The sequence below is a fragment of the Phaenicophaeus curvirostris genome, chromosome Z (genome assembly GCF_032191515.1).
Source record: "Phaenicophaeus curvirostris isolate KB17595 chromosome Z, BPBGC_Pcur_1.0, whole genome shotgun sequence".
NCBI lineage: Eukaryota > Metazoa > Chordata > Aves > Cuculiformes > Cuculidae > Phaenicophaeus > Phaenicophaeus curvirostris.
The window spans coordinates 53,661,172-53,688,337 of NC_091431.1; the positions used below are offsets into that span (position 1 = coordinate 53,661,172).

A 27,166-nucleotide genomic window follows, 5' to 3' on the forward strand; every position below is an offset into this window, starting at 1 on the left:
CCCACATGCGCTTTGGCGAACTTGATCAAAGGCTGCCAGGCAGAGTTTTGTTTCTCATTTTCATAAAAATCTACTAAAATGCCTCTGGCAGGACAAGAACAATTTGTATTGCCTCAGTTCTAACAACAACAAATGCCCCAGTTCCGCTATTTCAGTTTCTGGTTTCCTACTAACTGGGAAATAACGTACCTGTCACAGCATGCCCTGTATTGCAGGGACACACGACTCTGCAGAAGACTGCAGCTGATGGGGACAGATCTGCTATATTTGACTCGTTTTCAAAGACTGCGCCACAAACAGCACATGCTTTGGCCTGTACTCTACACCTGAGCAGTGCCAGCTGCAGTCTCTCATCTCATGCCTTTTATCGGACTCTACTTTTACAGCTATGCATGTACCGTGTAAATATGCTGCCATGCCAGGTAACCCAAAACATTTCTTTGAGGGGGCTGAATTCCAGAAACTTGCCTGGAAAAGACTAGTTCCTTCCAAGTGAAGCAGTTCTGTAAAAATTACAATTATACAACTAAATATTTTAAAACTAATCAAAATAACAAAAAATAAGTATGATTTCATACTAATCTCACCCCCCTGCCCCAAGGTGTTAATGCAACATAAGTTGCTAGATCTACACATTTTTCAAAGGTTTTGTTTTCAGGAGACAAAAATGCATACGCGTGTTTTTAAAGATTTTAAAACATACATAAAATGCTTAGAGTAATTAAATAAGCATAGTTACACATTTATAAATATCTAAGGATTTGCATTTGTTTGTACACACTTTAATATTATTTGGCTGCACAAACATAAACAAGTTGGTCCAAAAAAAGCCCCAGCAGAAATACAGATTTTACAGATTACAAATTTCAGCTTTGTTTGACTTCCGAAGAAACTACACAGACTTGTGCAATATCGTCGTACTCGTATGTTCTCTTCAAAAACGTATCTGTAAGTCTTAAGCCAGAGACACTCTAGAAATGGAAAATATTTGAGTTGTTAATAGAAAGAATTACTAAGCTTATAAACCAGCTATTTTATGATAAAGACCTATGCGATAGACTTACTTGCAATCCCTGCACTGATGACAACAATGTAAGTGCAAGATGGAGAGACGAACTTGGGTGCAGCTTTCCAAGTTGCCTTCCTGAAACTCCACACCAGTGGATGGAATTCGTATTGCACATTTCTAAAACCAGATCCATAGTCCTTTCACTGCTAGAAGGAATTGAAAAATGAGAATAAACCTGTAGGCTCCTTCTAAGCATTCAAGGACTGCTGACATGCAAAAGCTTAACACTGATCCAGGTTATCATTAGTCAAGCATTTATAAACGTAAGGCAAAAAGCAAGATTTACTGTAATGTGCAGTAATTTTGTTCATATAGCTTTGTCTAAAATGAGCATCCTGCCATAGGTTTAGCAATACTGAATAGCACAAAACTGCTCACAGTTTGTATTATACTTTATTTAAATGTCACTCTTGCAACGCTTGTTTGTAAAGGGCTACCGTAAATTCTAGCGTAAACACAAATGGAAGTCAAAACGTGGATAAAGACATACAAAAGACTACAGTGACAGTGTTTATCGGGCATTCTAGCAGCAGTACAGAACTAGTGGTAGAATCAGACTGGATACAAATAGCATCATTTATTCTGGTAAAGTTACTTGTAGTTTAAAAAAATCCTATATATGCACTAATTTTGTTATTAGACGAGCTAAGATGATGTGTGATTTAAGTATGGGTGCCATCTTAAATGATATGGCAGCTTGATCCAAGGAATTCCAGTACAGATTTTTGGCAATCTCCTAGTTCCAATAGTATAACAGATAACAACAGAAGGGGTATTTTTTGTTTCTTTGGGGTTCTTTACAATCATTATAATCCAAAAGATGTGTTTCATAGAATCATAGAATCACCAGGTTGGAAAAGACCCAACAGATCATCGAGTCCAACCATTCCTATCAAACACTAAACCATGCCCCTCAGTGCCTCATCTACCTGTCCCTTAAACACCTCCAGGGAAGGTGACTCAACCACCCCCCTGGGCAGCCTCTGCCAGTGCCCAATGACCCTTTCCGTGAAAAACTGTTTTCTGATGTCAAGCCTGAACCTCCTCTGGCGAAGCTTGAGGTCGTTCCCTCTTGTCCTGTCCCCTGTCACTTGGGAGAATAAACCAGTAGTTTTGCGTTGCTAAAACTCACAGGTTTGAGTTGTTTCAGGAGAAAGAATTGAAAAATGAAACAAAAGACAGACACACTCTGGAAAAAGCAAAAGAATCAAATGATGTTATTACCTGCAATTTGTTATTTTACATGTAATGTCAAAAGGTTCTTCCAAATTTACAGTGTCTGGTATTGTCTCTAAGGAAAGCCTTACGTCGCCGTAACCAGGAGCCTGAGAAGGTACAACAATGCATATTCTCAGATGCTGGACAGTAACCTTGAAGTTTATACTACTCAAGTTTTCACTACTCAAGTTTTCATTTATAGCAACAATATTAGAATAAGAGAAGTTTAAAGAAAGAAGATTGACTCTTCATGCCTTTGATTTGTACCCAAATAACAGATGTGCTCTATCCACTACCAATGACCCCCTTAATAGGTTTAACAATTCATTAGGGAAAGATAATCTTTTTTTTTTGTTTTTCAGATAGTTCATATCCTTAAAATTGCATATATAGTTCCTAAGAAGACTAGCTTTGTTTTAAGACCACTGTGAGGCAGATAACAGATATACTATGGACAAAGTAAGCATAGTTTTCCTGCACAAGCTCAATACTATTCCACATCCTGAGAAATACAAGACTGTTTGCTCTCCTTGCCATTTCAATCCTCTGGGCTTCTGCCACCAGTCATATCGGTACGTGGTATGAATGCATGTCAACTATCGAACTCTGTCAAAAGCCAAACACATTTCATACAGTCTTCTAACAAACCTGTGATAGATACCCTAGTTACTACCGCACATGGCTGATTCCAGGTAACCTACAAATAGAAAAGCTTTAGATTTTTAATCCTCACCAAAGATAGATAGTAAGGAAAAAAAAAAAGGGAGAAATTTGTCCTGCCTGACAAGCCTTAGTTGCGATACATGCTCCAATTTTGCTGATAGAAGGATGCTATAGTAGAAGTTACCTTTACACCTTGATTAATAGATATTCCTGAAGATGTCCAGAAAGCCGGTGGCTGACAGGTTAGGAACAAGTTTTAGTCATATACAGTTCATTACAGACTGAAGATGATATGTTAGAAAGCATATTCAACTAGACATTGGAGTGAGCAAAGGGATGTCAAACCAGTGGGTATTTCAGACAAGTCAAACAATGTAAGTAAGTCTGGAAGCTTTCAAAAAGGGGAAGTAATTTTATCCAACACAGGAAAAAGGCACGCCCTTTCAGCTGTTACTATGTGACAGGAAGGAATCTTCTGGAAAAATACCTAGTTCCATAAACAACAAGTGGTTTGCCATAACATTAGACTCTTAAGGGAGCTCTATTAAAAAAATAAGCAGACAAACAACATAAAAGCAGAATTTTATAGAATAAGCTTAACAACCAAATCAGGACAGGATCAGAGAAAATGAGAAGGTCTAAACCAGCACATACCTGTTGGCCTTAACAATGAGATATCTGCAAAACCTAAAGGCGTTACAGTAACACCAAAAGCAGAAATATAGTTTTCATTCATAACAGATAATTGCTCAGAGTATGGAAGCAACCAGACAACTCCTTGCTGGTGCTACTCAAGAATAATCTTTAACTTTGGACCTGTTCTAATCTAGTCCTGAACTGAATGCCTGGGAGCACCTGTGGTATCCTGTGGATATGCACCTGTCTGGTTTAATGTCACCCAGAAACAATATAGTTATGAATTCCAATACCACTCCACCCCCTACCCCCCCCCCCCAAATTACTAATGTGAGAGTGGTCCGGGATACTTGTTTTATAAGTACATTCCTCCTGTAAACCAAAATGGCAGAGAGGCACAAGAACAAATAAAATTCTGGGCCAGGTCCGTCAGGGAAACAGTGGTTAAGGGGCTAGTATTGGAATTGGAAGGAAAACGATGGAAGGTGAAAGGAGCCTAGAGATTAAATAATCTAATAGCACTTCAAAGGTGAGAAGACAAGAGGGAATTGCACTGCAACTCAAAGGTCGGGGGTGGGCGGTGAAACCCAAAACTGCTGCTTTCCCAAAGAGATGTTGCTAAAAATAGCTGATGTTTCTCTGTGACTCACTAGGACAAAAAGTGATAGTTCCTAAAATTAATCCTGCAGTGTGGAGTTGTGTTAATCACCGCTGTGTTTTAAGTGCAGTTCTCAAAGGTTCTACAAGAAGAGATGCAGAGTGAACAAATATTGATGTAGGGAAGGAAAAAAATCCATCTTTAAAGAAGAACGACAGAAATAGTCAGTTGAGAATGAAATAGTTTGTTAAAAAACAAGCAAAAAGTATGAATTAACAGGAGTAACTAAGTTTAGAAAATAGGGCAATTTCTAATTTGATGGGCTTATACAGATAAACTTAATGCCTCCATTAAAAACAAAGAGAAGTTTTAATGACTTAGTTGTGAATTTCCAGGATCCAAATTTCCCTACAGAATTGCTCGATTTTCTAGGCGTTGAGGCGGGGAGAGGTAGGGGGAGAAACACAGGCAGAAACACAATTACAAGCTTTGTAAACTCAGACTGCGATTCAACTGTCAAAGTTTTTTTCTTCTTTCCCACAGTACACCATCCTCAGTTCAAAAGGTTTAGGCATTAGAGTAGACAGGCTCTGCAGCTGATTTACACAAGCTGGTAATTACAACTTAAAATTCCTGAACAATTTATAAATCGACCAGAACAGAACAGAATCAAAACCGTGGACATAAAAGATAAATAATATCATCCTATACATAAAAATTGTTATTACTAAAAGAAGCTAAAATGTCTGTATGAAACAAGGAGCAGACTTCAGTGTCAACAGTTAGCACACTCAAAGAAGTTATTTTGTCAGTGCTTTTCAGTTTGTGCCAGATAGAATCCAAGGAGTTAAAATAAAATTAATGTATTTTGCCCCATAGGTTACTTGATTCTGGCAATTCAAGAGCACAATCCATTAAGCCATATGCTCAGTGCTGTGAAAAAAAAAAGGTTTGCTACATACCAAAACCCAGATCTTCAAGAAAACAAAAAATGTTGCCATTCACATGACCAAAAGGAACAACAATGCTTTTGTTCAACCACAGTCCCTCAGAACAGTGTTTTTTCCACACTTCACTCACCATGTGTTAAATACATTTCTCAAATACATATGGAAACATGAATTAAGAATAAGGTCCTGAAAGTAAGCAGCTTGAACTTTTCCTTCAAGTCATTATTAAATTGTTCATTGAGTTGCCTTAAAGATAGACATTAAGTTAAACTGACACTTAAGTTAAACTTACCATTCTTTGAAGCTGGCTAGTTTGCAGCCTTCCTCGTTCACCCAGGTTAGTTTTCCATACAATGTCTAGTTTACCAATCACCGTCACTCCTTTTATTACTCCAGCTTTCTCTGCAAATTCTTGCTTTGGTTTTAGGCAGTATAAGTACTGACGTGTATCCAAAGGCTGTAAATAAGTCCTTGAGCCAAAAGTAGACTCACTAAGAGACAAAAACAGTGGAGCTTAATTTTAACAGTTATTTATACAACTTAAGTACCCAACCATTTTTTCCCATCCCTCACTAGCCTTACTTTTTGTGTGCATGTATTTTATTCATAGCAGAACACGTAGAATATTTTAGTTTTTACACAACAGAATACAATCTAAATTTATGTAGCATCAAGGACTAAGGGTGAAAAAAACACTGATTCATCTGAGCCAGATAGAACTGACATGGAAATCTACTTTGCTACATTATAATTTATTATCTGGCATCTTCGCACTTAAACAACAATGCTGGTAATTTCACTTCTGCTGCTCGGTTCCCTCCTAACAAATCTCAGTGTCATGAGCCTAAGATTTCCATTCAGGGCAAGAACCATTACTGCGGCAGCACTCTGCAAGAACAATGTGGCACTACACTGCATATGAACCCTTTGACAGGCAAGGAGAAGACAGAATTTTCACTTCAGACCCCACTGCAGCAGCACCCAAACATCACCTCCACCAAAAAGAGAGTGGTGAGACCCTGGCACAGGTTGCCCAGGGAAGCTGTGGCTGCCCCATCCCTGGGGGTGTTCAAGGCCAGGTTGGATGGGGCCTTGGGCAGCCTGGGCTGGTGGGAGGTGTCCCTGCCCATGGCAGGGGGGTTGGAACTAGATGATCTTTAAGGTCCCTTCCAACCCAAACTATTCTATGATTCTATGAAAAACCCAAGCAACTACAAAGCAAAAAAAGGCAAAGTTAACTCATGCCCAGACATTACAAGTTTTTGTACCCACCAGCTTATTGAGCCCAGTAAACAATTCCTCTGGTATTTTACTAATTGACACTAAATAGCATTTAATTTATTTCAGCATGACAAATTCTTAAATTCTAAGATCCTATAGGCACATTCCACTGATTCACCTTAACTGCTGTCTTGCTAGATCTCGATTATAACAATGGAAAACAGTTACCAGTCTTACTTGAAGGAAGCAAGAACAAGTTAGATGGGTCCTATAAGGCTAAATAAGTATACACAGATGAAGTCAGAACCAGATATGGGTGAAATTTCACAAAAGAAATAATAAAGAAGTAGGATGTTTTCATGTTACCATGTCATCCTTATGTGAGGATTAAGCTGGGGATTTCTCCACTACATAGAATTAAGAAGTTTTAAGAATAGATTTTATTAACAGAAAATTGTGACACGTTTTCCAGAAACTTGATCCTTTGATCAAACAAGTAAGTACAATTCCTGCTGTTACAGACAACTCACTCACTGCAATGCTTACATCTCATGAAAGTGTAATACAAATATGCCAAACCTGAACATACCTTTCCCCCGTCAAGCCAACTGTGTTCAATTCTGCAACATTGTACATCATAGATGGCTCTAAAGAAACCTTCTCCATAAACATTGGAGAGGTAGTGATATTCTGAATCTGAGCTTCCAGAAACACCTCATCTGTCTGAAAAAAGCCAAAGTGCAAGTTCATGAAAATGTCATCAGTGTCACTAAAAAGAGAAGGTAGTCCTATTGTTAAAAAACAGTCACGTGTTTAGTTCATGCCTGCAAATCAAATTAAAGTAATTAATGCAAGAAAAAACCTTAATCCCAGTGACAACAGGAGCAGAAGTGTTAGTCAACAGGTATCTTGCCAAACAATGGATGTGGGATAATTTTGCTGTGTTTTAGGTATCACTTATATGTAATGCATCAGATCACCGCTTCCCGAGACTTTTACCAACTCAATAGCAACTCAAATTTTAATCCAAATTATTTGAAAAGAAAAAATACAATAACTGGTAAGGAATTGCAGTGCACAACAACATGCCATGCCAGATTACTAGTGCATCAAGCTGTAGAAAAAGAAAAAATTAAAAGTACATGTGTGTTTCTCTTTAACTGAAGTAAAATAGTTCAGGTACATGCTCTGAGATTTTACTGTTATTCTGAAGCACTAGAATAATAGTGGCTAAAGTAAAAACCAGCCTCCTCTCTCTCAGCTGCATTGTGCCAATGGTCACTAATATTATATGCATCCAACAGATTAACTGGTGCTATACCTTCGAGACATCCTACAGGACATATCTTTTAAATGAAGCTAATGCCTGAAGATGGTACATAAGGACTAATTCTAGTACTGGAATGAAAGCTAAAGAATGTTTAACTTCAGAAGCTGAAAAAACATGGAACTAGAGGTGGTTTTGCCTTCCTGCTTCTATGGAGCTGCAGACCAGTGAAATCACTTTGCAGCCCTAGAATCTTGGAATACAATAATTACAGAGGGCTCAGTCCACTAGAGATATGAGCCTCTGAGAAATGAAAACCAAAACAAAAGAAGTGCAAATTAATAATTAAAAAAGGAGGGAGCATGGCTACCAAATGTGCATTTACAAGAGAGTTATTGATTCAGGCAGTTGGATTAGATGATCATTGTAGGTCCCTTCCAACTGTAATATTCTACTCTATAAATTCAGTATGAAGCAGCTTAGGTATTTTGTAATGATAATTTTTTAAAAAAGACATATTTTTATGGGGAAGGTGGAAGGAAGCTTCCAGTTCCTTTTTACTCCATGTAAATAAATAACTTCATTATACAAATGGAGCCCTGCTTGTAAATTACAAAACAGAAGTGGGACAAAAATACTCAAATTGGTTTTTGTCTCAAAAGGCATTGTGTTAGAAGGAGAAACAGTATTGGAACTACTTGTTGTGCCTTAGAAACATGTTAAACACAGACCAGATGATTATATATAGTAATGAAAACTGTTCAAGCTCTTTGGGTTACGGACAGACCTCACACTTGCAAAAGGAGCTGGAATTACCTCCAACTAAAACATGGCTCTCAGTAATCATTACTATTACCACCTGACTGTCACTTAAACTGTTTATATCCCATAAATCCATTGCTCAAAGTGTCCATTTACCCAAATCTTAGTTGTTTCCAATGCAGCAACCATAAGCAGAAATTTAGAAAAAGCTAATTCCAAAGGAAAAGAAAAAACAAGCAGCATAATGAAAAAGCAAGTTAGTTTCATGTTATTCCTATATTGGATGAATATCATGTCATTAAAAAAAAAATCCTCAAGTACTGCAGAAGTCTGTAGTTTATTTAAATACAAGGCACGCCTTAAAGTGAAACCAGACTGCAGAAGTATCATACTAAGTCATCAACTGTTACATGCAGTTAGAAGTTGGAAAGCGCAGTTCCAGCTAGCGGAAGGAAGAACATCCATCTGCTGCTCTCTCCTCAAACCCACTGTCTCCACCAACCAGGCGTGAAAAATTCTGTCACAGCTTACATAATGTGCTGTAGAAACACCTACATTTCTATGGGCCAAAAGCAGGACAATTTTGGAAGGCATTAGCTCCTGTTTTCAAATAATGAGTCTAGTCACATTTTGGTGAAGTATTTTATAGGAAGACCCCCACATGCAAGAGTTTGCAATAACCAGTTTTCAGTTTCAACAATGGGTATTAAAGAAAGAGCCATCCATTTTGATGATTAGCTGCACATACAAAGATGAGAACACATCAGTTCATGATATGCAGGACAAACATTGCTTTTTCATTATGTCTTTAAAAGAATGTCAATAACAAGCACAGAGACAAATAGGCAATTAAAAAAGCATAAGTATTTATAAAAAAATAAATAAAAATTACCACAGAACTGAGGTCACTCTAATGGGAAAATAAAAAAAGAACAATTAGAGAAATTAGGGTTAAATGTTAAAGAAAAAGGAGGCTAACTTTCAAACAAAATGCATTTCTGCATTTTTTTTGCACCATCTACACAAGATAGCATTAGTAAGACAGAAACGTAAATAAAAATGGATGCAAACGAAGATGATAACTACATTTCTAATAAGTTATAGCTAGCATGGTTACATGGTTTACTAGCTTTGCTTCAGAACCAATCCAAAGTAGAGCCCAAGGCATACAAGTCACAGATAAGATATGGTACAATAAACTGACCCCTAAAAGAGAGTTAGTTTTTGAGCAAGTTTAAAGTTTGTCCTGAATTTAAATCCATGCAATGGGTTGTATATGAAACGGACAAACAGTCTTTGTCATTTTATAGATAATCTGAAGTATCCACAGATACAATGTCTCAAAATAAAAAGTAATGTGGTAATGTGTTCCAGCAAAGCTACAAAACTGCAGCTTATAACAAATATTGGCATTGCATAATCAGGAAAAACTCTTTTTTGAATATCACTCATTCCAAAAACCCAACTTTAATTGTAAACTTTGTTTTCTTAAGTGTCTGCATATTTTTCTCCCTATGCATGTTTGCAGGAACAGAACCTTTTTACAAGGCACACCGAAGTCAGTGAGAGACTTTCTATAGACTGGGGCAGGTAATTCAGTCTCAGGATTGCAGCAGGTTAGGGTGGCAAGGCATGCGTTCTGTGCATGAATTTCAGCGATCAACTTGATTTGGATGCTACTGCAATATGAGCAACAAGCAAGAAAATTAAGGTTCAGCATCAGTCCCTCTCTCAGAAAAAACAAAATTATGGATTATAATTGCTAGTAGAAAATTATTTTAGTGACAGTCTTTATGACTAGGTAAATCACATCTGTAACATTAACAGTAATAGTTTAACTTGTTAGTCAGCCTGTAACTCCCATGTATCAATGGTTTTTTCCTCCCCTGCTGCCATGGGTAACAGTCTTTCTTAGCATTCAGGATGAAGATCTCTGTGCTCTGACAGCAATGCAGTATTACATGCACACAACATCTAACTAAAGATTTATTTCTAGGAATTTTTATTTTTATTTGACATCTGTAGTCATAACACATAGCAGCCCTTTATATCCTGTCAGAAATGAAATCTGAATGGTACTTTATCAGCTTGCTAGGTAAAAGAAAATTGCTCAGTTAATATGATCCAAAATCTTAAAAACATTCTTTCACTCAATCACATGGATATTTACGGTAATAGGAATGGCATAAATTCTTGATCAGGAAGAACAAAAGGCATCAAATCAGCCTTTTAAAAACTCTACAGTGGAAAAAAAAAAACCACAAAAACCCCACAAGTACCAGCTCAGATCAAAGCTCCTCAGAGATCTTTATCATAAGGAGCTGGTGGCTAATTAAGAAAGTGAGATATTTCACTAGGTCCCTTTTTAAGACCAGTGAGTAAAACAATGTTGTAAGAATACTTCTGACTTGTGTCAAAAATTTGCCCAGAATTTACCTTAAAAAGCTTTTTATTTCCATTTACGAATTGTTTCAGCAAAACCCAAAATTTACATGTCAAGTAGAGAGAGACAGCAACACTCCGTTTAAGATATCTGTCCCTTTTCTCCCTACCACATATTTTCTGAAACAAAAATCAAATCCATACACAAAACAGGTTTATTTTGTTCCCAGAGGAATTTACCTCGTTTCTTAGGATTACTTCTGTTTTTAAATCTCAGCAGGACACATCTCCAGACATTCCCATTTAGGGGTAACACTGGTTCTATAAAGCACTCGACTAACGGTATGTGCTTACATTCTGACATTATTTAGGTGTCTCACCTGGTCACCCTGAGGATTGAAGCCTGTGGCCAGGATACAAATAACAAGGTATTTTTAGGAAAATGTTTATCTTTTCCTCTGTACTATGATATTTGAATTACTTACCACCTATGCCCTGATTTATCCTCCCTCTCAGTAAATTACACACTGTATATTAAACAGCTCACAATTTACATGTTATTTCTTCACAGCAGAGAGAAAATCATTATGGAAAGTTTCCTGCATGAGTATGAACAAGACAGAGCTTTGCATCTGGAATCTTCATTTGTAGAGCAAAAATTCTTTTCTATTATTTCTCCCTTTGTTTTCTCTATTGATACTGTCAGGAATAGAAAGAAATATATCTTTCACACCTCTATAGTCATAATCTTGCATGATGAAATCCAGGTGTGAATATGATGGAGATAAATAATTAGAACAATAGATTTGTATTCTCTGGTTTTTTACATGCAAATCCATAGCACATATCTGCTTCGTCAAGAACAAACAGGTGAGCAAAATATTTTCTACTTAGCTTAACTCAAGTTATTTTTAAAACTGCCAAAATTACACATATTTTATTTTCCTCCACTTCGGTCTTTTTTCCTCCCACCTACTACTCAGTGTAACATAAAACACCTACAGCTTCACTCTGTTTTTTAAAGTTATTTCAAACAAACTATTTAAGAAGATTAATGAAGGTATACAAGCAAATGACTAGCAGTGTAATGGCTGACCCCATTTAAGGGGTTATGGAAAGAGTTTGATACTCATAATCAACGTTCTCAAACTATCTTTGCAAGTATCATACAAACAATACAGAAAACAATGCTCACAAAATTAAGCTACTTGCTCACTAGCATGAAAGTGATAATTATGGAAACAAATGTCCTAACTTCCTACGTAATGAGATATTGTGGAAGTTTAAACTCTACAATATAACCTATATAACACATATCCACAGGGAATGTCTACAAATAAAAAGAATGTTTTATGTAATTTTTAAGAGCTCCCACTATCTGCATCCTTCCACCTTTAGTTAAAATTCTGCCTGTAAGTAGCCAGAAACAGGTGCCTAATGGTGTCCAAATAAACACACAAGGCATATAAAAGGTCATTTAGTTTTGAAGCACTGTTTACAACTGCCACAAACCTAAAAATTAAACTATTGAACAGGAGTGTCATATTTATATTGGTGAATATGACCCCTCTGCTTAATAATTTAAATTTAAATATCCCCGGTCTGTAAACTGTTATCTTCTTTGTGAACAATCTCTCTTACAGTAAGTATCAACCTAAATATACAAGCAATAACTGGAAGTATTTGAGTTTATGGGAAAGTGGCAAATATGCAAAATTGTCTGTCAATTGCACTAAGGTACTGACACGTCTGCCTTAGTTACTATCTCTGACCCCTCTTAAGCAAACATATATCTATTTTTAAATTAAACGTTATAAACACATCACCTAATTTTACTCCCTTGAGAACTCATCATCTTTCCCAGAAACATGTATTTAAGAAGGTCTTTGAATTTAATTTAACTACCTAATGTGAAGTAATAAATCCAGCACACCCAAACAAACCCACATACAGACAGCTCTCACTTACCTCAGCATTGTAGAATTTGGTTTTCACATCTAGTGGTTTAAGAACCTGAATGAAATGGGAAAAAGAATGATGACTGGTTTCTTAGACAACTTTAGCAGCATAAACTGCTTGTAAGTGCTAGGATCTTTAATACAGTACTATTTTTCTTTTCCATCTTACACAGAACAGGTGCACAATGGAATATATGATACAATCAACTCAACTAAAACCTCACAATTCATAGTATTAACTCACAGAATCACAGAATAACCAGGTTGGAAGAGACCCACCGGATCACCGAGTCCAACCGTTCCTACCAAACACTAAACCATATCCCTCAGCACCTCGTCCACCCGTGCCTTAAACACCTCCAAAACTCACTGCTGCTTATTTGCACACTCAACTGCTCCACTACAAAGCAGTTTTCTCAGACTGAAAACAGATACTTCTCCACCTAAGCACCTGCCTCTTATGAAACCAGACAAATCCAGAGCACTAAGTAGATCTATGTCTTGAAAATAACATTAGAGCCATTTCGTACCCTGAAGTGCTCTGTCCTCGATTTCAAAAGTAAGCAAGAACTATGTAATATTTGCAAGTCCTTCAGTGGTCTGCAGCAAACAGAAGTTGATGAGGGCTCCTCTAAAATGCAACAGAGAACTATTCATGTGATTAGCGTAAGCAATCCATTACTAGGCTTCACTTCCTTCATAAAAACGCAACTGTTGTGAGAACCAAAAAAGCCAATAAATCATTTTAATTGAAAGAGATTAAATCAGCAAGAGAAAACAATTTGATGATATAAAAGGTGATAATAAAGTGCTATATTTTAAGTTCTTGAATTTTGTGGGTAAAGACACTACAAATTAACACATTCATATATGAAATGGATATACAATGATGTGACTGAAATATTCTCCTATTATACTTATAAGGAAACAAATTTAAATTATCTTGCTGAAGACATTTATTTCCCTTTACACAGAGAACCTTTTCTTTTGATTACATATAAGTATACTAACATACTCTGAGACCTCTAAAATGTTTTAGTCCTGAATTATTCAAGCTTAAAAAGTAGTCTTTGCAGAGATTTTTGCATTATAACAGGCATAACATTCAAATCTCTCAAGTAATCATAACTCTCTCTCTAGTCAGGAAAACAAAGTCAAGATTTTAATTTAGGTATTTGTTGACTGAGTGTTTTTTCAACTTAATATGTTGTTTCAGTGAGCTTCTTATTAATTTCATAGAATCACAGAATGGTTTAGGTTGGAAGGAACCTTAAAGATCATCTAATTCCAACTCCCTTGCCACATCCCACTAGATCAGGCTGTCCAAGGCCCTATCCAACTTGTCCCTGAACACCTCCAGGGATGGGGCATCTACAACTTCCCTGGGCAACCTGTGCCAGTGCCTCAACACCCTCACTGTGAAGAATTTCTTCCTTATGTCTAGTCTAAATCTTCCCCGCTCCAATTTAAAGCCATCCCCCTCGCCCTATTACTACCTGCCTTCGTAAAAAGTCCCTCCCCAGCTCTCGTATAGGTCCCCTTCAGGTATTAGAAGATCACTATAAGGTCTCCTTGGAGCCTTCTCTTCCCCTGGCTGAACAACCCCAACTCTCTCAGCCTGTCCTGGAAGGTGCTCCATTCCACTGATCATCCTTATAGCCCTCCTCTGGACCCATTCCAACAGCTCCATATCCTTCTTATGTGGATGATTCCAGAATACTCCAGGCGGACACAATACTCCAGGTGGGCTCTCACAAGAGGGGAATAGAGGGGTAGAATCACTTCCCTCAACCTGCTGGCCACGCTTCTTTTGGTGCAGCCCAGGACATTGTTGGCCTTCTGGGCTGTGAGCGCACATTGCTGGCTCATGTCACGCTTCTCTTCAACCATCACACTGAAGTCCTTCTCTGCGGGGCAGCTCTCAATCACATCATCTGCCATCATGTACTGAAATTGGAGATTGCCCCGATCCAGGTGCAAGACCTTGCACTTAGCCTTGTTGAACCTCTTGAAGTTTTCAGAGGCCCACTTCTCCAGCTTGTCCAGGTCCCTCTGGATAATATCCTATCCTTCCAGTGTGGCAACTACACCACTCAGCTTGGTGTCATCTTCAAACTTGCTGAGGGTGCATTCGATATCACTATCTATATAATTGATGAAGATATTAAACAGCACTGGTCCCAGTACGGACCCCTGAGGGACACCACTTGTCATGAATCTACATCTGGACACTGAGCCATTGACCGCTACTCTCTGAATGAGACAATCCAACCAATTCTTTATCCACCGAACAGTCCACCCATCAAATTAATCTCTCTCCAATTTAGGGAGAAGGATGTTGTGGGGGACTGTGTTCATACAGAAGTCCAGATGGATCACGCCCATTGCTTTTCCCGTGTCCACCAGTGTGGTTACCCGATCACAGAAAGCCATAAGGCTGGCCAGAAAGGATCTGCCATGAAGATCTGCCATCTTGGTGAAGCCATGACAAAGTGACTCGCCTACTGGACAAGAGAAAGGCTGTGGATGTATCTTCTTGGACTTCAGTAAAGCCTTTGACACAGTTTCTCACAGCATTCTGCTTGGGAGACTGTCAGCCTCTGGCCTGGAGAGGCGCACACCCTCCTGGGTGGAAAACTGGTTGCATGGCCGGGCCCAGAGAGTGGTGGGAAATGGTGTGAAATCCAGCTGGAGGCCAGTGACAAGTGGGGTTCCCCAGGGCTCAGTGCTGGGTCCAGCCCTGTTCAATGTCTTTATCAATGACCTGGATGAAGGCATTGAGTGCACCCTTAGCAAGTTTGCAGACGACACTAAGCTGGGTGGAAGTATCAATCTGCTGGAGGGCAGGGAGGCTCTGCAAATGGATCTGAACAGGCTGGATCGCTAAGCAGAGTCAACTGGCATGAGGTTTAACAAGGCCAAGTGCCGGGTCCTGCACTTGGGGCACAACAACCCTGTGCAGTGCTACAGACTAGATGTCTGGCTGGAAAGCTGCCTGGAGGAGAGGGACCTGGGGGTGTTGGTTGACAGCCGACTGAACATGAGCCAGCAGTGTGCCCAGGGGGCCAAGAAGGCCAATGGCATCTTGGCTTGGATCAGAAACGGTGTGACCAGCAGGTCCAGGGAGGTTATTCTCCCTCTGTACTCGGCACTGGTGACACTGCTCCTCGAATCCTGTGTTCAGTTCTGGGCCCCTTATCACAAGAAGGATGTTGGGCCTCTGGAATGAGTCCAGAGAAGGGCAACAAAGCTGGTGAAGAAGCTGGAGAACAGGTCTTACGAGGAGCAGCTGACAGAGCTGGGGTTGTTTAACCTGGAGAAGAGGAGGCTGAGGGGAGACCTCATTGCTCTCTACAACTAACTGAAAGGAGGTTGTGGAGAGGAGGGTGCTGGCCTCTTCTCCCAAGTGACAGGGGACAGGACAAGGGGCAACGGCCTCAAGCTCCGCCAGGGGAGGTTCAGGCTTGACACCAGGAAAAATTTTTTCACAGAACAGGTCATTGGGCACTGGAACAGGCTACCCAGGGAGGTGGTTGATTCACCATCCCTGGAGATATTTAAAGGACGGGTGGATGAAGTGCTGAGGGGCATGGTTTAGTGGTCGATAGGAATGGTTGGACTCAATGATCCAATGGGTCTTTTCTAACCTAGTGATTCTGTGATTCTGTAACAGCAGTTCAACTTAAAAGATCCTAGAAAGCATAAATGAAAAAGTTTAGAATCTGTCAAAGAGAATTTTTTTTTTGTTATAAAATAGCTGGTGGCACCTTGATTACTAGCAGCCATCAATTTCCATTGTAAAGACATTGTTCGGTTTTCTGTACAATTTCTTTTGTTTGTTCTTGTATTTTCTACTGGTTTCTCCATGTCAAATTTTAAAAAATAACAACCAAAATTGCTCAGTGAAGTGTTTTTCTCATAATGAATCAGAAAGTATTTATAGAATGGTGTTAGAGTATATATATATAGTTTTTGAGAAGCTCTTATGCTTCCTCCTTTGAAATCTGACAGATAGCTGGCCTTAGCTATTTGACATAAAATATGCCTGTTGTACTCAGTAAAAAAATCAGTATTTACCATATGCATGTAGATGCCTGAGAAATGTACATACAAGTTTCCATACCAAATCTAAAGGAGACAAACTGACATTGTTAACAAGGCCCTGGAAAGAACAAGGGTAGGGAAGGAAAAGATGATGAGAACTGGAAGCTTGCAGATGCATATGTTAGCAACCTGAGAAAGCCTGGAGAGGATAAGAGCAGAGTGCTTAACTCTGAGGGACAAAGAATGGAGAAACTGGAAGGAAAACAGTTTCACAAGGAGAGTAACACAAAACACAAAGACAGAAATCAGCTTCAATAAAGATAAAGAAACACTGCAGGGTTTCTGGGTTCAGAAAAGCGTGTAACAATAATTGATAAGGACTGTGCAGAAACACCTTTGACTAATCAGTATCTGCCATTACAAAGTCCATAAGTACTAACAGCACTCGGGTGTTTCTTGTCTGTAGCACATGGCAATTTAGCCTTCTAAAGACTGAAATTCCTTTTTTTCCAAAGTACCAAGATAGAATACTTAGGAAAGAGCAAAATGAAATCATTTGCAACTTGTAAAAGACGCAGGCTCTAATTACATAATGCTCTTTCTATTAGAGTATCTAAAAATCAGTTCAGCAAAGCAATTATCCACATCTCAGACTACTTAACGGATTTTTTAATGAAATAAACACCTAAAATAGACTCTTCCCTACCAGAAACAGTCAGCATAGAAGCAATTTTCTGCTTTCCTTGATTACTCTAATCTCAAGTCTTGAAATTTGTGCAGTGGAACAAAAAGATTCAACTCTATCAATTAGAGTTACGGATACTAGTCAGATACCACACATTAGACTTCCTGTTTAATTTCCTGCAAAAAAACAATCCGCTAAGTTACAATTTAGAAAAGGTTGTACACACTAGAAGAAAAATCTGAATTTTACAATCTAAACTCAAAGGTTAGATGCATTAAAGTCTAAATGAACAGTACTTGCTCTTTTTAAAAATAACTATAAAGCTTGGCTGCTATAAAAAGGGGTTTTTTAAGAGTAGATTTTTCCTAACTGTATGATAAATAGAAACCACCTGCCTATGTGAAGTTTGAAGCAATGTTTTTTATTGGTTCACGTTTAAAAGTCAAACAAATTGTCAGTATGGAAACTGCTTTTGATGTATCAAGTGTTTTAAAACGGGTTTTCCAGATTCATGCACTTATTAAAATTAGAGTAGAATACTGTGTGCAATACCTGAAATTTGAAGAACTTTCTGAAGTACATCTTCTCTCCTGTCTGAGTAGTGTAACTTACTGCACAAACTAAGCTGAAAGAAACAATTTAAAGAAACAACAATTTTTATTTACTTTAAATTTTGTGCCTGTATCAAAGCAGTAACAGAATATCATGCATGTGCTGCTGCCTGATTTAAACTCATTCAACTACAGAAAAAATTAAAACCTTACATGTGAGTTCCTATCTCCTTTACTTCATGATGGATCACATCATCAATGCAACAGTCAGGTTTAAGTTCTGCCACTGCAGCACTAGAAGCTGAAAGGTTTAAGCGCTGAGAACTTGTCTGAAGATCAGCCTAGGGACAGAAAACCAAAGAATTTGTTAGAATTGCAGCTGCTTAAAGCAATTTGTAGAAAAATAACTTGTTATAAAGTACAAGGTTTCACTGAACTTTTGTACCTTATGTGCTTTTATACATATAACTAAGATACGTTAACATGATGAGATAATTGTAAAAGCTACAGACAAGTTCTAAAATATACATAAATGGTCCAATCCTTTAATATGCAGCTTACAAAATCTCTATTTAACTTTTACATTGAGTTCCACAATGAATTCTGGAATTTCTATTCTCAAAATATTATTTGATCACCAAAAATGAAGCACTAGAAAGAACTAATTCAAAACAAGCAAAACACAATTCAATGCATGCTTTACAGAGACTTGCTTTGATGACCTCATTGAAAGTGCAACTACGTAACTCAATTTTTTTAGCTGTGGAAGTTATGCTATGCCAATTCTCCAGAGAAGCTTTATGTGACAGGTATTTCCTAAACTCTATATATTAGCATTAAACATACATGATATTGTCAGAAAACATACTTGACATATTTTATTTCTTTTTTTTACGTATCCAGTAAGTAGATTTATCTTAACGTACCTTCACAAGTATGTCCTTGACAACTTGATTACTATCATTATGTACACTAATGTAACTGGAAAACGTCTCTCCTAGAAATATATTTCTGTGTTTAAAAAAAAAAAAAAAAAGGTTTAGTAAAAGTTATCTAAAAAATATAGAACATTTCACAAAAAAAACCTTTAAGTTCTAACTAAAAATATATATGAATACACATGCACACGTCTTTGCCACATGAAATCCTTAAAGGCCATTGGCAATTTCACAGCCATATTTCTCAATGTCACTCTTCTACAAGAAGCAACTTCAAAAGAGAACAAACAAATCAAATTTCTTTTCTATATAAAAATCTGACAAGATGTAGGAGATGGCGTACAGTTCCCAAAAAAATCACTGTAGTAAACTCTGGAAATGGATTATAGTTGTGCGTTACATTAGAAATTCACCTACAGCTGCAAACTGCTTTTAACTTTCAATCCTTATTACTTTCAGAATCAGGCTACAGATATGGAACATCAGGCAGCACACATTAATATATTATATCAAGCTATAAACCATGCCACAGATTATTTTTAAAAGATCAAACATCTAATTGCTTAACAATGATGTTCAAAAAGAAAACAAATAAACATGTTATTGTTAAATGAATCCTAAGCCTTACACGTTGCAGATATATTAACCCATGCTTACCCAAAATTTTGAGGCAAAGTCAGCATTTCTCCTAGCGTCAACGTTTCTGCTCCCTTTACAGTAGAAGGATCATCTTTCATGAGCTGGTTAAATAGATTACCTGTAGAGATATCAAATTACCAGCTTCTATATATTTTCTACGTCTAAAGATCATCTATATTTATTTAGATGTTATTTATTTTAAACATATTATAATCAACTTGGTTAGGAATGAAGTACTTATATATTTAACTATAACTTACTTGCAGGCACTTGTGTTTGACAAGTCATACAGCACACATACCAAAGGGCACAATCACAAATGCATTACTCAAATTAACAGTAAACTTCAAGAGAAATTCTGCCCATGTAAAGCTTATTACTTAACAGAATTAACCAATTATGCTTTCTTCCCATGCTTGCTTTGTATTTCCCCACAATTCTCTTTTCTTGGATCTTTCCATTGCCTCTTTCTTATACTGACTTCTAGACTGCAAGTGTTACTGGGGTACAGCCCAGGGATTTCCATTTTCACAGAATCACAAAATCACAGAATAACCAGGTTGGAAGAGACCCACCGGATCATCGAGTCCAGCCGTTCCCATCAAACACTATTTTATGACCATAAACCAAGCATCACACAATTCAAAAGCAGCAATTCTTGCAAAACAATTTTCTATAGATCATTCATGTGCTGGTACTAATTATCAGGGCATTTGCTCTGAATGATTACAGTAATTCCAAACTTTCTACAATATACATTTCTCCCTCACAACTGTCTTCCATCTTGTGTGTTAGTTTCTCAGACTTTAAGGCTATGCGTCTGCACTATCATCACCAATCTTTCAAAGCTTTAGGTTAAGAGTTGTAGAGTGTGTCTTGGTATTTTCCTATAGTCATTACCAAACTCAAGTTATATTGCTGTGTCAGATTACTGTCCATGGGATATTGTAGGACTCCTCTGACATCTAAGTCACAGATGTTTACATTGCTTGAACCTCATGCTATCTCTTAATAATCAGTCAGTAGAAAAGACATACCTGGCAAATCTCTTTCTTCACACGTCACTGGAATATTAGTGAATAAAGTAGGTTTGGTTAGCCTCATCACTGCAAAAATCAGAAAATAAACCATTGGTTAATGAAACAATTATATTTTAATTTATATTGGTTTTGAGTATAATTTGGTCTTGCTCTCCTTGCACCAAAAAAAACCACAGCCACCAAATCTTAGCCTGAAAACGGGTAACACTTTTTTGGATCCCTTGGCCTTTTTCAATAAAAAACATTCCCCACTACTCTGAAATCCAAGAACACTGGCGATGCCATTGTTCTTGTTTGCTTTATTCCTCTGGTGTTCTAACATCTACTGCTTTCAATCTTACGTACCAAAGGCCTTGTACCTGTTACACTGCTAAGTGCCTCGTGGACTCCAGGTGAAGTGTACTAGTTTAATTTTTTTCCAGGATCTTCTAGGCTAAGCGTCTGTTCTGTGATCCTGATTGCTCTAGGGTGCGACATGATGACTAGCACAGACCCTTTTAGTCACACTCCAGACTTTAAGGAAGGGCACTTACACTCTAACCTCCAAAACATACACAAAACAGACTTACAAGTCTAAAAGCCTGAATTATTTACATAACTGTTTTTTTCTTTTAGTTACTAACTTTAAACTCAAATCAGCAAAAACATCACTGAAAAAAATCAGAAACACAAATACACAAACCTCTATTTTATAGATAATGACAAATTAAAATCATTGAAGTCTTGCTATTAAAAACCGTCTATCTCAAGAAAGTGCTAATCTCAAGGTCTATTTTAACTAATAATATTACGGATATATGACTTTTTTCCTAAAAGATTTCCTCCCTATTCCTATAAATCAATGGCCTTAATCTCGCATATAGCTTCTCATTAAAACATTCACATGAGTATCTGTAACTGCGTGTTGACCTGAGTATGTAAAAGTCACTGATTTATTTTACTTTGAAACTTAAAAATCATAAAATCATATAATTTCTGAAAACTAAAAAATAAAATACAATTATTTCCCCTGCCTGTAACACATCAATCAATACCCTTGACACATGTATTGTGCTTTTGCCTTTACTGTACTTTTGCACATCTTATATGTCTGGTCAGCATTGACTATTTCCAGTTCTGTAAAACATTAAATTATTTTGATACACATTTAGGTTCAGCGGGCTGTATTAGTCCACAACAACTTACACTACCATACAGCAGGCCTAGGCAAGTTAGCATAGACACAAATAAATCTCAGTTTTCACATACATTCTCTTTGTTACACAGTGAGAAGTTAAAAAACATAACATCTGAAGGCTTAGAATCATGAGGTAAACAAAATGCCCCAAAGTACACAAAGAAAGTAAATAGAGAAAGAGTAAATATCAAAAATGGGAAAGAAAAAAAGAAATACCGACTTATATATGCATATGAACTAAGCATATCTGGAATAGTTCAAAATGAAAGTCTGGATTTCAGCTTGCACAGTGGTGCTACTGGGAATTCTGTAGAGAACACAAATGCGGTGTTCACTTTTTATTTTGTGACAGTTATCCAGCTGAGGTGCTCAGAGCTAGCAGTGTATGAGCTGACACAAAGCAGCAGAAAGCTGATGGCTACCACTGAACGGTGACAGCAATTTCTCCTTCTCTTCAGAAAAAAGTTGGTTTAGCTCTGTTTTCGGTATCTTAAATAATTATAGTGGCACTGTGTTATTGGCATTTACCTAATTTTACTCCGTTCTACAGCAAGCACATGTAAACTAATACTAGCTGACTGTTTCTAAAGGAACAGTTACAGATCAAGTCACATTTAAGACAATAAATACATAGATCACAGAATTAAGTAAAACCACAAATAAATTAAGATATGTAGATTATCACATTTATTGGGACTGCTAAATTAATATTAGAAAATATTGTACCTTTACAGGACAACCTCCCATCCATTTTCTCCTAAGATCCTAGACACAAAATACAACCTTAACTCAAATCATCCTCTTGTGCTCAGAAAAAAAATCAGTGAAACAACTCTGCTATATGTGCTTTAGAACTAATAATGACCCTCAGTTACTCAAGAAAGCATTTTACATCAATTTTGATAAGTGGTGATAGTAAATGTCATGAACACCCCAAACTTCAATGTAAGTTCTGCTTAACATTCAGTCAAACTTTACAAATACATGTTAATGATTCTACTTGAGCAGTGTACTTAATTTTAAACTACAAAAATATATGTATAATAAAATATAAGTATTACAACATAAGGATGTCATCAAATGAAATGTAAGTAAAAGACCAATGGGATTTTTTTTTAGTTTCTACACAGCGGGATCTCCATTAGGCTTATGTGCAGCTTTACTACATCAGTGTTAATGATAATCTAATAATCTACAAATACCATTCACTTATTTTCTGCCTTTTTCAGATGGGACAGACCTTGACCTCCAGCTATAGTGAAACTACCTAGACACAGTAAGGGTCAGAAATATGTAACCCTGCAGTCATATTGATCTCAGTTTAACTGCTCTAACTGACTGCCAAACACTGACCTGAGCAGGGACAGCATGACCTTAGAACATTTTATTCTTTCAGGTGACTAAAAGTCATGCTAAACTCAGCCTTTAACTACCGTAAATCACTTTGAAATCATCAGATCTCTACCCTCCGTACAGACAATAAACAGAGGTTCACACAGACAGAAGTCCTATTTCTTAGTTTCCTGATCCAGAGCTGGAAGTCAGTGCTTTCTTGTTCCTCAATATAATTACAGACAAAAGACTAGAAACACTGGGGAGGGGTGAACTTATTGCCAAAGCTATAAACCAGTAAATGCTAAGGTGTTCATTATTTTTCAGTGGATAACTTCCACTGAAACTTTTATTAGTAATTCTGGGAAAATATGGATAACATAACTAAAACAGCATATATACACAGTCAGAATTAAGTTTGTATTTCATGAATTTCACAAGGGCTTTGCCTTCATTCAGAAAAATGAGATCTTGAAAAAAATAAAATCAGACCAGGAAATAATCAGATCTTGAAAGTCACAGTGTCAAAAATAATTACAGATCCTTATACCAACTCAAAAGTATTTTTCCTCCTCCTGATTTCAAACAAAGAAGCACAGTGATGTACTTTGCTTGACTGAAAGCATAGATTTTATTATCTGACACAGCTTGCCATAACAGGTATTTTTCTTTTACCTTTTTCCTTTAAAACACTGAGATAGGAAAAGCTACAAAATGCATTACTAAGCCAAACTTACTAATCTTTACAGAACCATTTCCAAGTCTCCTGGTAAAACAAAGTTAAATAGATATATTAATACCATTATAGTTAAAAAATGAAAGGAAGGAAATACTAAGTAGCTTTCTGCTTGTTATTTCATCAGTTGTTCTAAAGTTTGTATATTCTGCTTAAAATCTCTAGTCCTTCAGACAGCAATTTTATTATGACACTATCTTACAATTATAAGCTAAATATAATTCCAAATTTATGTACAAGCAAATTCATTTTATCAGTAAGGCTTAGCTTTTCCCTAAGAATATTTCTAACGTATTCACAGTATAATATATCACAGAAAATCCATATCTGTCCCACAGATCTTTGGATAGTAGCATTGCAAGATGGTAATTCATTATGCTTGATGAGTCTATTCAATTTTATCCAGATGTCCTCCAAATTCTGATTATTACAAACAGACTGTTCAATTGTCCACTTCGCTCTATAAAACGCATGTAGCTTTAGTCTTTCCAAATTATTTTGCAGTTCTTGAGATAAAGGAAGAATCTTTTCTTTAATCTTAGGGCTAGGGAGAGAGACACTCCAAGACCTTTTCAATTTTTGTTTTCCATTAGGCAGTGGTTCTCCTTCATTCTCCAAGTTAACTGGTTTGTGAACCATTTGTGCTTCTATTAAAGTCTGCCCATGTTTCATGTTATACTGAAACTCAAGGAGATTTTTTGTGCAGTCATAATCAGAAGATCCTGTAACATATTCTGAAGGTGTAGAAAGTTGTTTCAATTCTTCTGCTTCCTCACAAGAAATAACAGGTGGCCGCTTTTTTGGTTTGAGGGGAAGTTTGTATAAATCATTTGGAAACCAAGGTGCAAATCTTGGTAACTGACGAATGGGAAACTCCTTCACAGCTGCTTCTGCAAATTTCTGCAGTTCTACTAGATCTCTCTGATATGGTCGATAATGCAAGACCACTTCCATGCTTGTACAGGAGCAATCCAGTTATTCTTAAGAAAAAGAACAGTCTCTTGATTAGGATTCTCAAATCTAGACTGAGACATCTTGTTTACAAGAATTTCCTTGCCCCATGCTGCAAAGATCAGTGGAAAACAGGACCTAAAGCAGAAGTATTATAAAAAATAAGATTCTACCACGTAAAGAAAAACACTGCTAGGGTATTTTACAAAAAAACCCAACACGTAGTAAAAATAAGCTAGATATTTATCACAAGATTCTACTTTATTCAAGCTGAACATTAGTGACTGTATTTCATCACCACCAATGTAACTTCAGTACACTGAACATTTCTTGTATGCATGCAGTGTACTCAACACTGCCCCTCCCCAAGAGTAGTCTTCTTCTCTCACCATCTTACTTGCCATCCACCATTCTTGCTCTACTGCTGAGATGCATATTAGAACACATACAATTACTACTGACCATTTCTTCAAAGTTACCAAACAATTCTATTTTCTTTAAAAGCATTTTCCTCCTACACTTCAACTGTTTAAGCCAAGGCACATAAAGCAACTAGAAAATGTGTTACAAACCCGCTCCCGAAACAGTACTGAGCAATACAGTGGGTTTTAAAGTCACAGATTAAAATGGAAGTCCTATAGGCAAATTCGTCTGCTTTTTTCCATTTCGTATCAGAACTGTACATTTAGTTTTAGTCTCAGAGCTTCCGAGCAATACATGCAGACATCTTTTATTCCTTAAGGACCTGGTAACTCCTGATTATTCTTTTAGAATAACTGAAGGACTCTTTAAGTCCCTAGAGACTTTATACTTTTATACATATTTGCCTTCTTTCATACTAAGATTGTACAAACACTACTCTAAAACATAACACGCACTCTCTTGCTCTCCCGTTTTTCCCTTTTAAAAGGTCTACAATCACTTCAGACCCTATTTCAGACTCTGTGGCAGAGATCAGCAATACACAATGGTAATAAAATCAAATAAATCTAGAATTGCTAATCATTACGCTGTCAAGATTCTGTTTAAAATAGCCACAATTCAAAGAAACCCCAATACCTTTCTGTTGCAAAACCTACAGTCAGGACACTGCACCAAATTCAATAAACGCCCAATGATTCCACTGGTTTCTTACAAAAGCAAAATGATAAAACATTAAAGTTTTTGGTTTGAAGTAAATACTATCAAAATATTTTTGTAACGTCAGCTGATACTGTTTAACGTTCTCAGCTTTTTGCCTTTATTGTGTGTGTGTATGTGTGAGAACAGACTAGTTAATCTTTGTATTATAGTTAACAGTTTTTACTGTGGCCAGCAGACACCATTACAGACTCTACAGAAGTGGTGTAGAACTAATAAATGGGCAGAACATGAGCTCTGAAACCATTTATGCACATGTACTACTCTACCCGTCTGAGAAGCCTCACTGATGTAGAGTGCTTGTAGAATTGAGGCTTTAATCAACTGCTTATTACTCCTACTTAACTAGCAGTGTTTGTTTTATAAACAACTATGGTTATAAGAAAAACAAAGCAGATATTGTTGACTGAAATTAGGTGAAAGTATATTCGGCCTTTCAGTGTTTCAGCTGCCAACATACTGGTACCCACTGCCAGCAGAAACAAGTTTTTCACAGAGAAACTGCAAGGTGTACGAGAGACACCCGCATTTTTATTTTCACTATTCACGATTCCTGAATCCGGGATGCAAACCCAGCGGTCGATCATTAAGACTGAGAATAAAGGGGCAAATGGGAAAAAACAACCGAACAACAGCACGGCAGCAGGGAATTAGAAATTTCCAAGACGGCTTTCTTGCCACTGCCAAAAGCCTTGTGCCCAAGGCCAGCGCCCGGAGCAGCCCCGGCGGCCGCGGAGCCGTGCGCACGGCCCGTTCCCTGGAGGGCTCCCGCGGGGCCTCCATTCCCGCCCCCGCCGCTCCCACCGGGCCGGTACCTTTCAGAGCCAGCAGGTGCTCCTGCTTAGGCTGGTTGACGTCCATGGCGCCTGCCCTCAGCCCTGCGGGGCGGCGGGACGGGAGGCAGCTGGGGCGGACCGGAGGGCGAGCCTGCGCGCCGAGCGCCGCCGACCCGGAAGCGGCTATCCCAGCGTGCCCCGCGGCGGGGCGGCCGGAACTACCGCCCCCAGCCTGCACCGCGGCGGGGCCGGGCAGCGATACGGCCCCCAGGGAGCACGGCTATCCCAGCGTGCACCGCGACGGCGAGGCGGGGGGGGTTGGGCGGGCGGAACTACAACCCCCAAAGTGCATTGCGTCCGGTGGGCGCAAGGGAAGGCACCGCCTCCTCCCCTATGCATGCTGGAACGTGTAGTCCTTCACAAACCAAGAGAC

The 27,166-nt window shown here is 37.9% G+C and overlaps 1 protein-coding gene across 7 annotated transcripts; it reads right to left on the minus strand.

Moving 5' to 3' along the window:
- Nucleotides 1-457: 457 nt before the first annotated feature.
- Nucleotides 458-26,872, minus strand: LOC138733003 (trafficking protein particle complex subunit 13). 7 transcript variants are annotated; one of them, XM_069879866.1, is made up of 13 exons: nucleotides 26,773-26,872; nucleotides 20,619-20,687; nucleotides 19,600-19,699; nucleotides 18,931-19,015; nucleotides 18,218-18,345; nucleotides 18,006-18,078; nucleotides 12,735-12,779; nucleotides 9,277-9,294; nucleotides 6,945-7,078; nucleotides 5,427-5,625; nucleotides 2,294-2,394; nucleotides 1,065-1,215; nucleotides 863-971 (listed from the first exon to the last, which is right to left on the minus strand). In XM_069879866.1, exons 1-13 carry the CDS (start codon nucleotides 26,816-26,818, stop codon nucleotides 867-869), a joined length of 1,254 nt encoding a protein of 417 aa, XP_069735967.1. In that variant the 5' UTR covers nucleotides 26,819-26,872; the 3' UTR covers nucleotides 863-866. The 7 variants fall into 7 exon arrangements, 6 of the variants coding, with proteins under 6 accessions (XP_069735967.1, XP_069735968.1, XP_069735970.1 ...); XM_069879867.1 differs by having other exon boundaries at nucleotides 1,065-1,212; nucleotides 26,773-26,871; XM_069879869.1 differs by lacking the exon at nucleotides 9,277-9,294 and having other exon boundaries at nucleotides 1,065-1,212.
- Nucleotides 26,873-27,166: the final 294 nt, after the last annotated feature.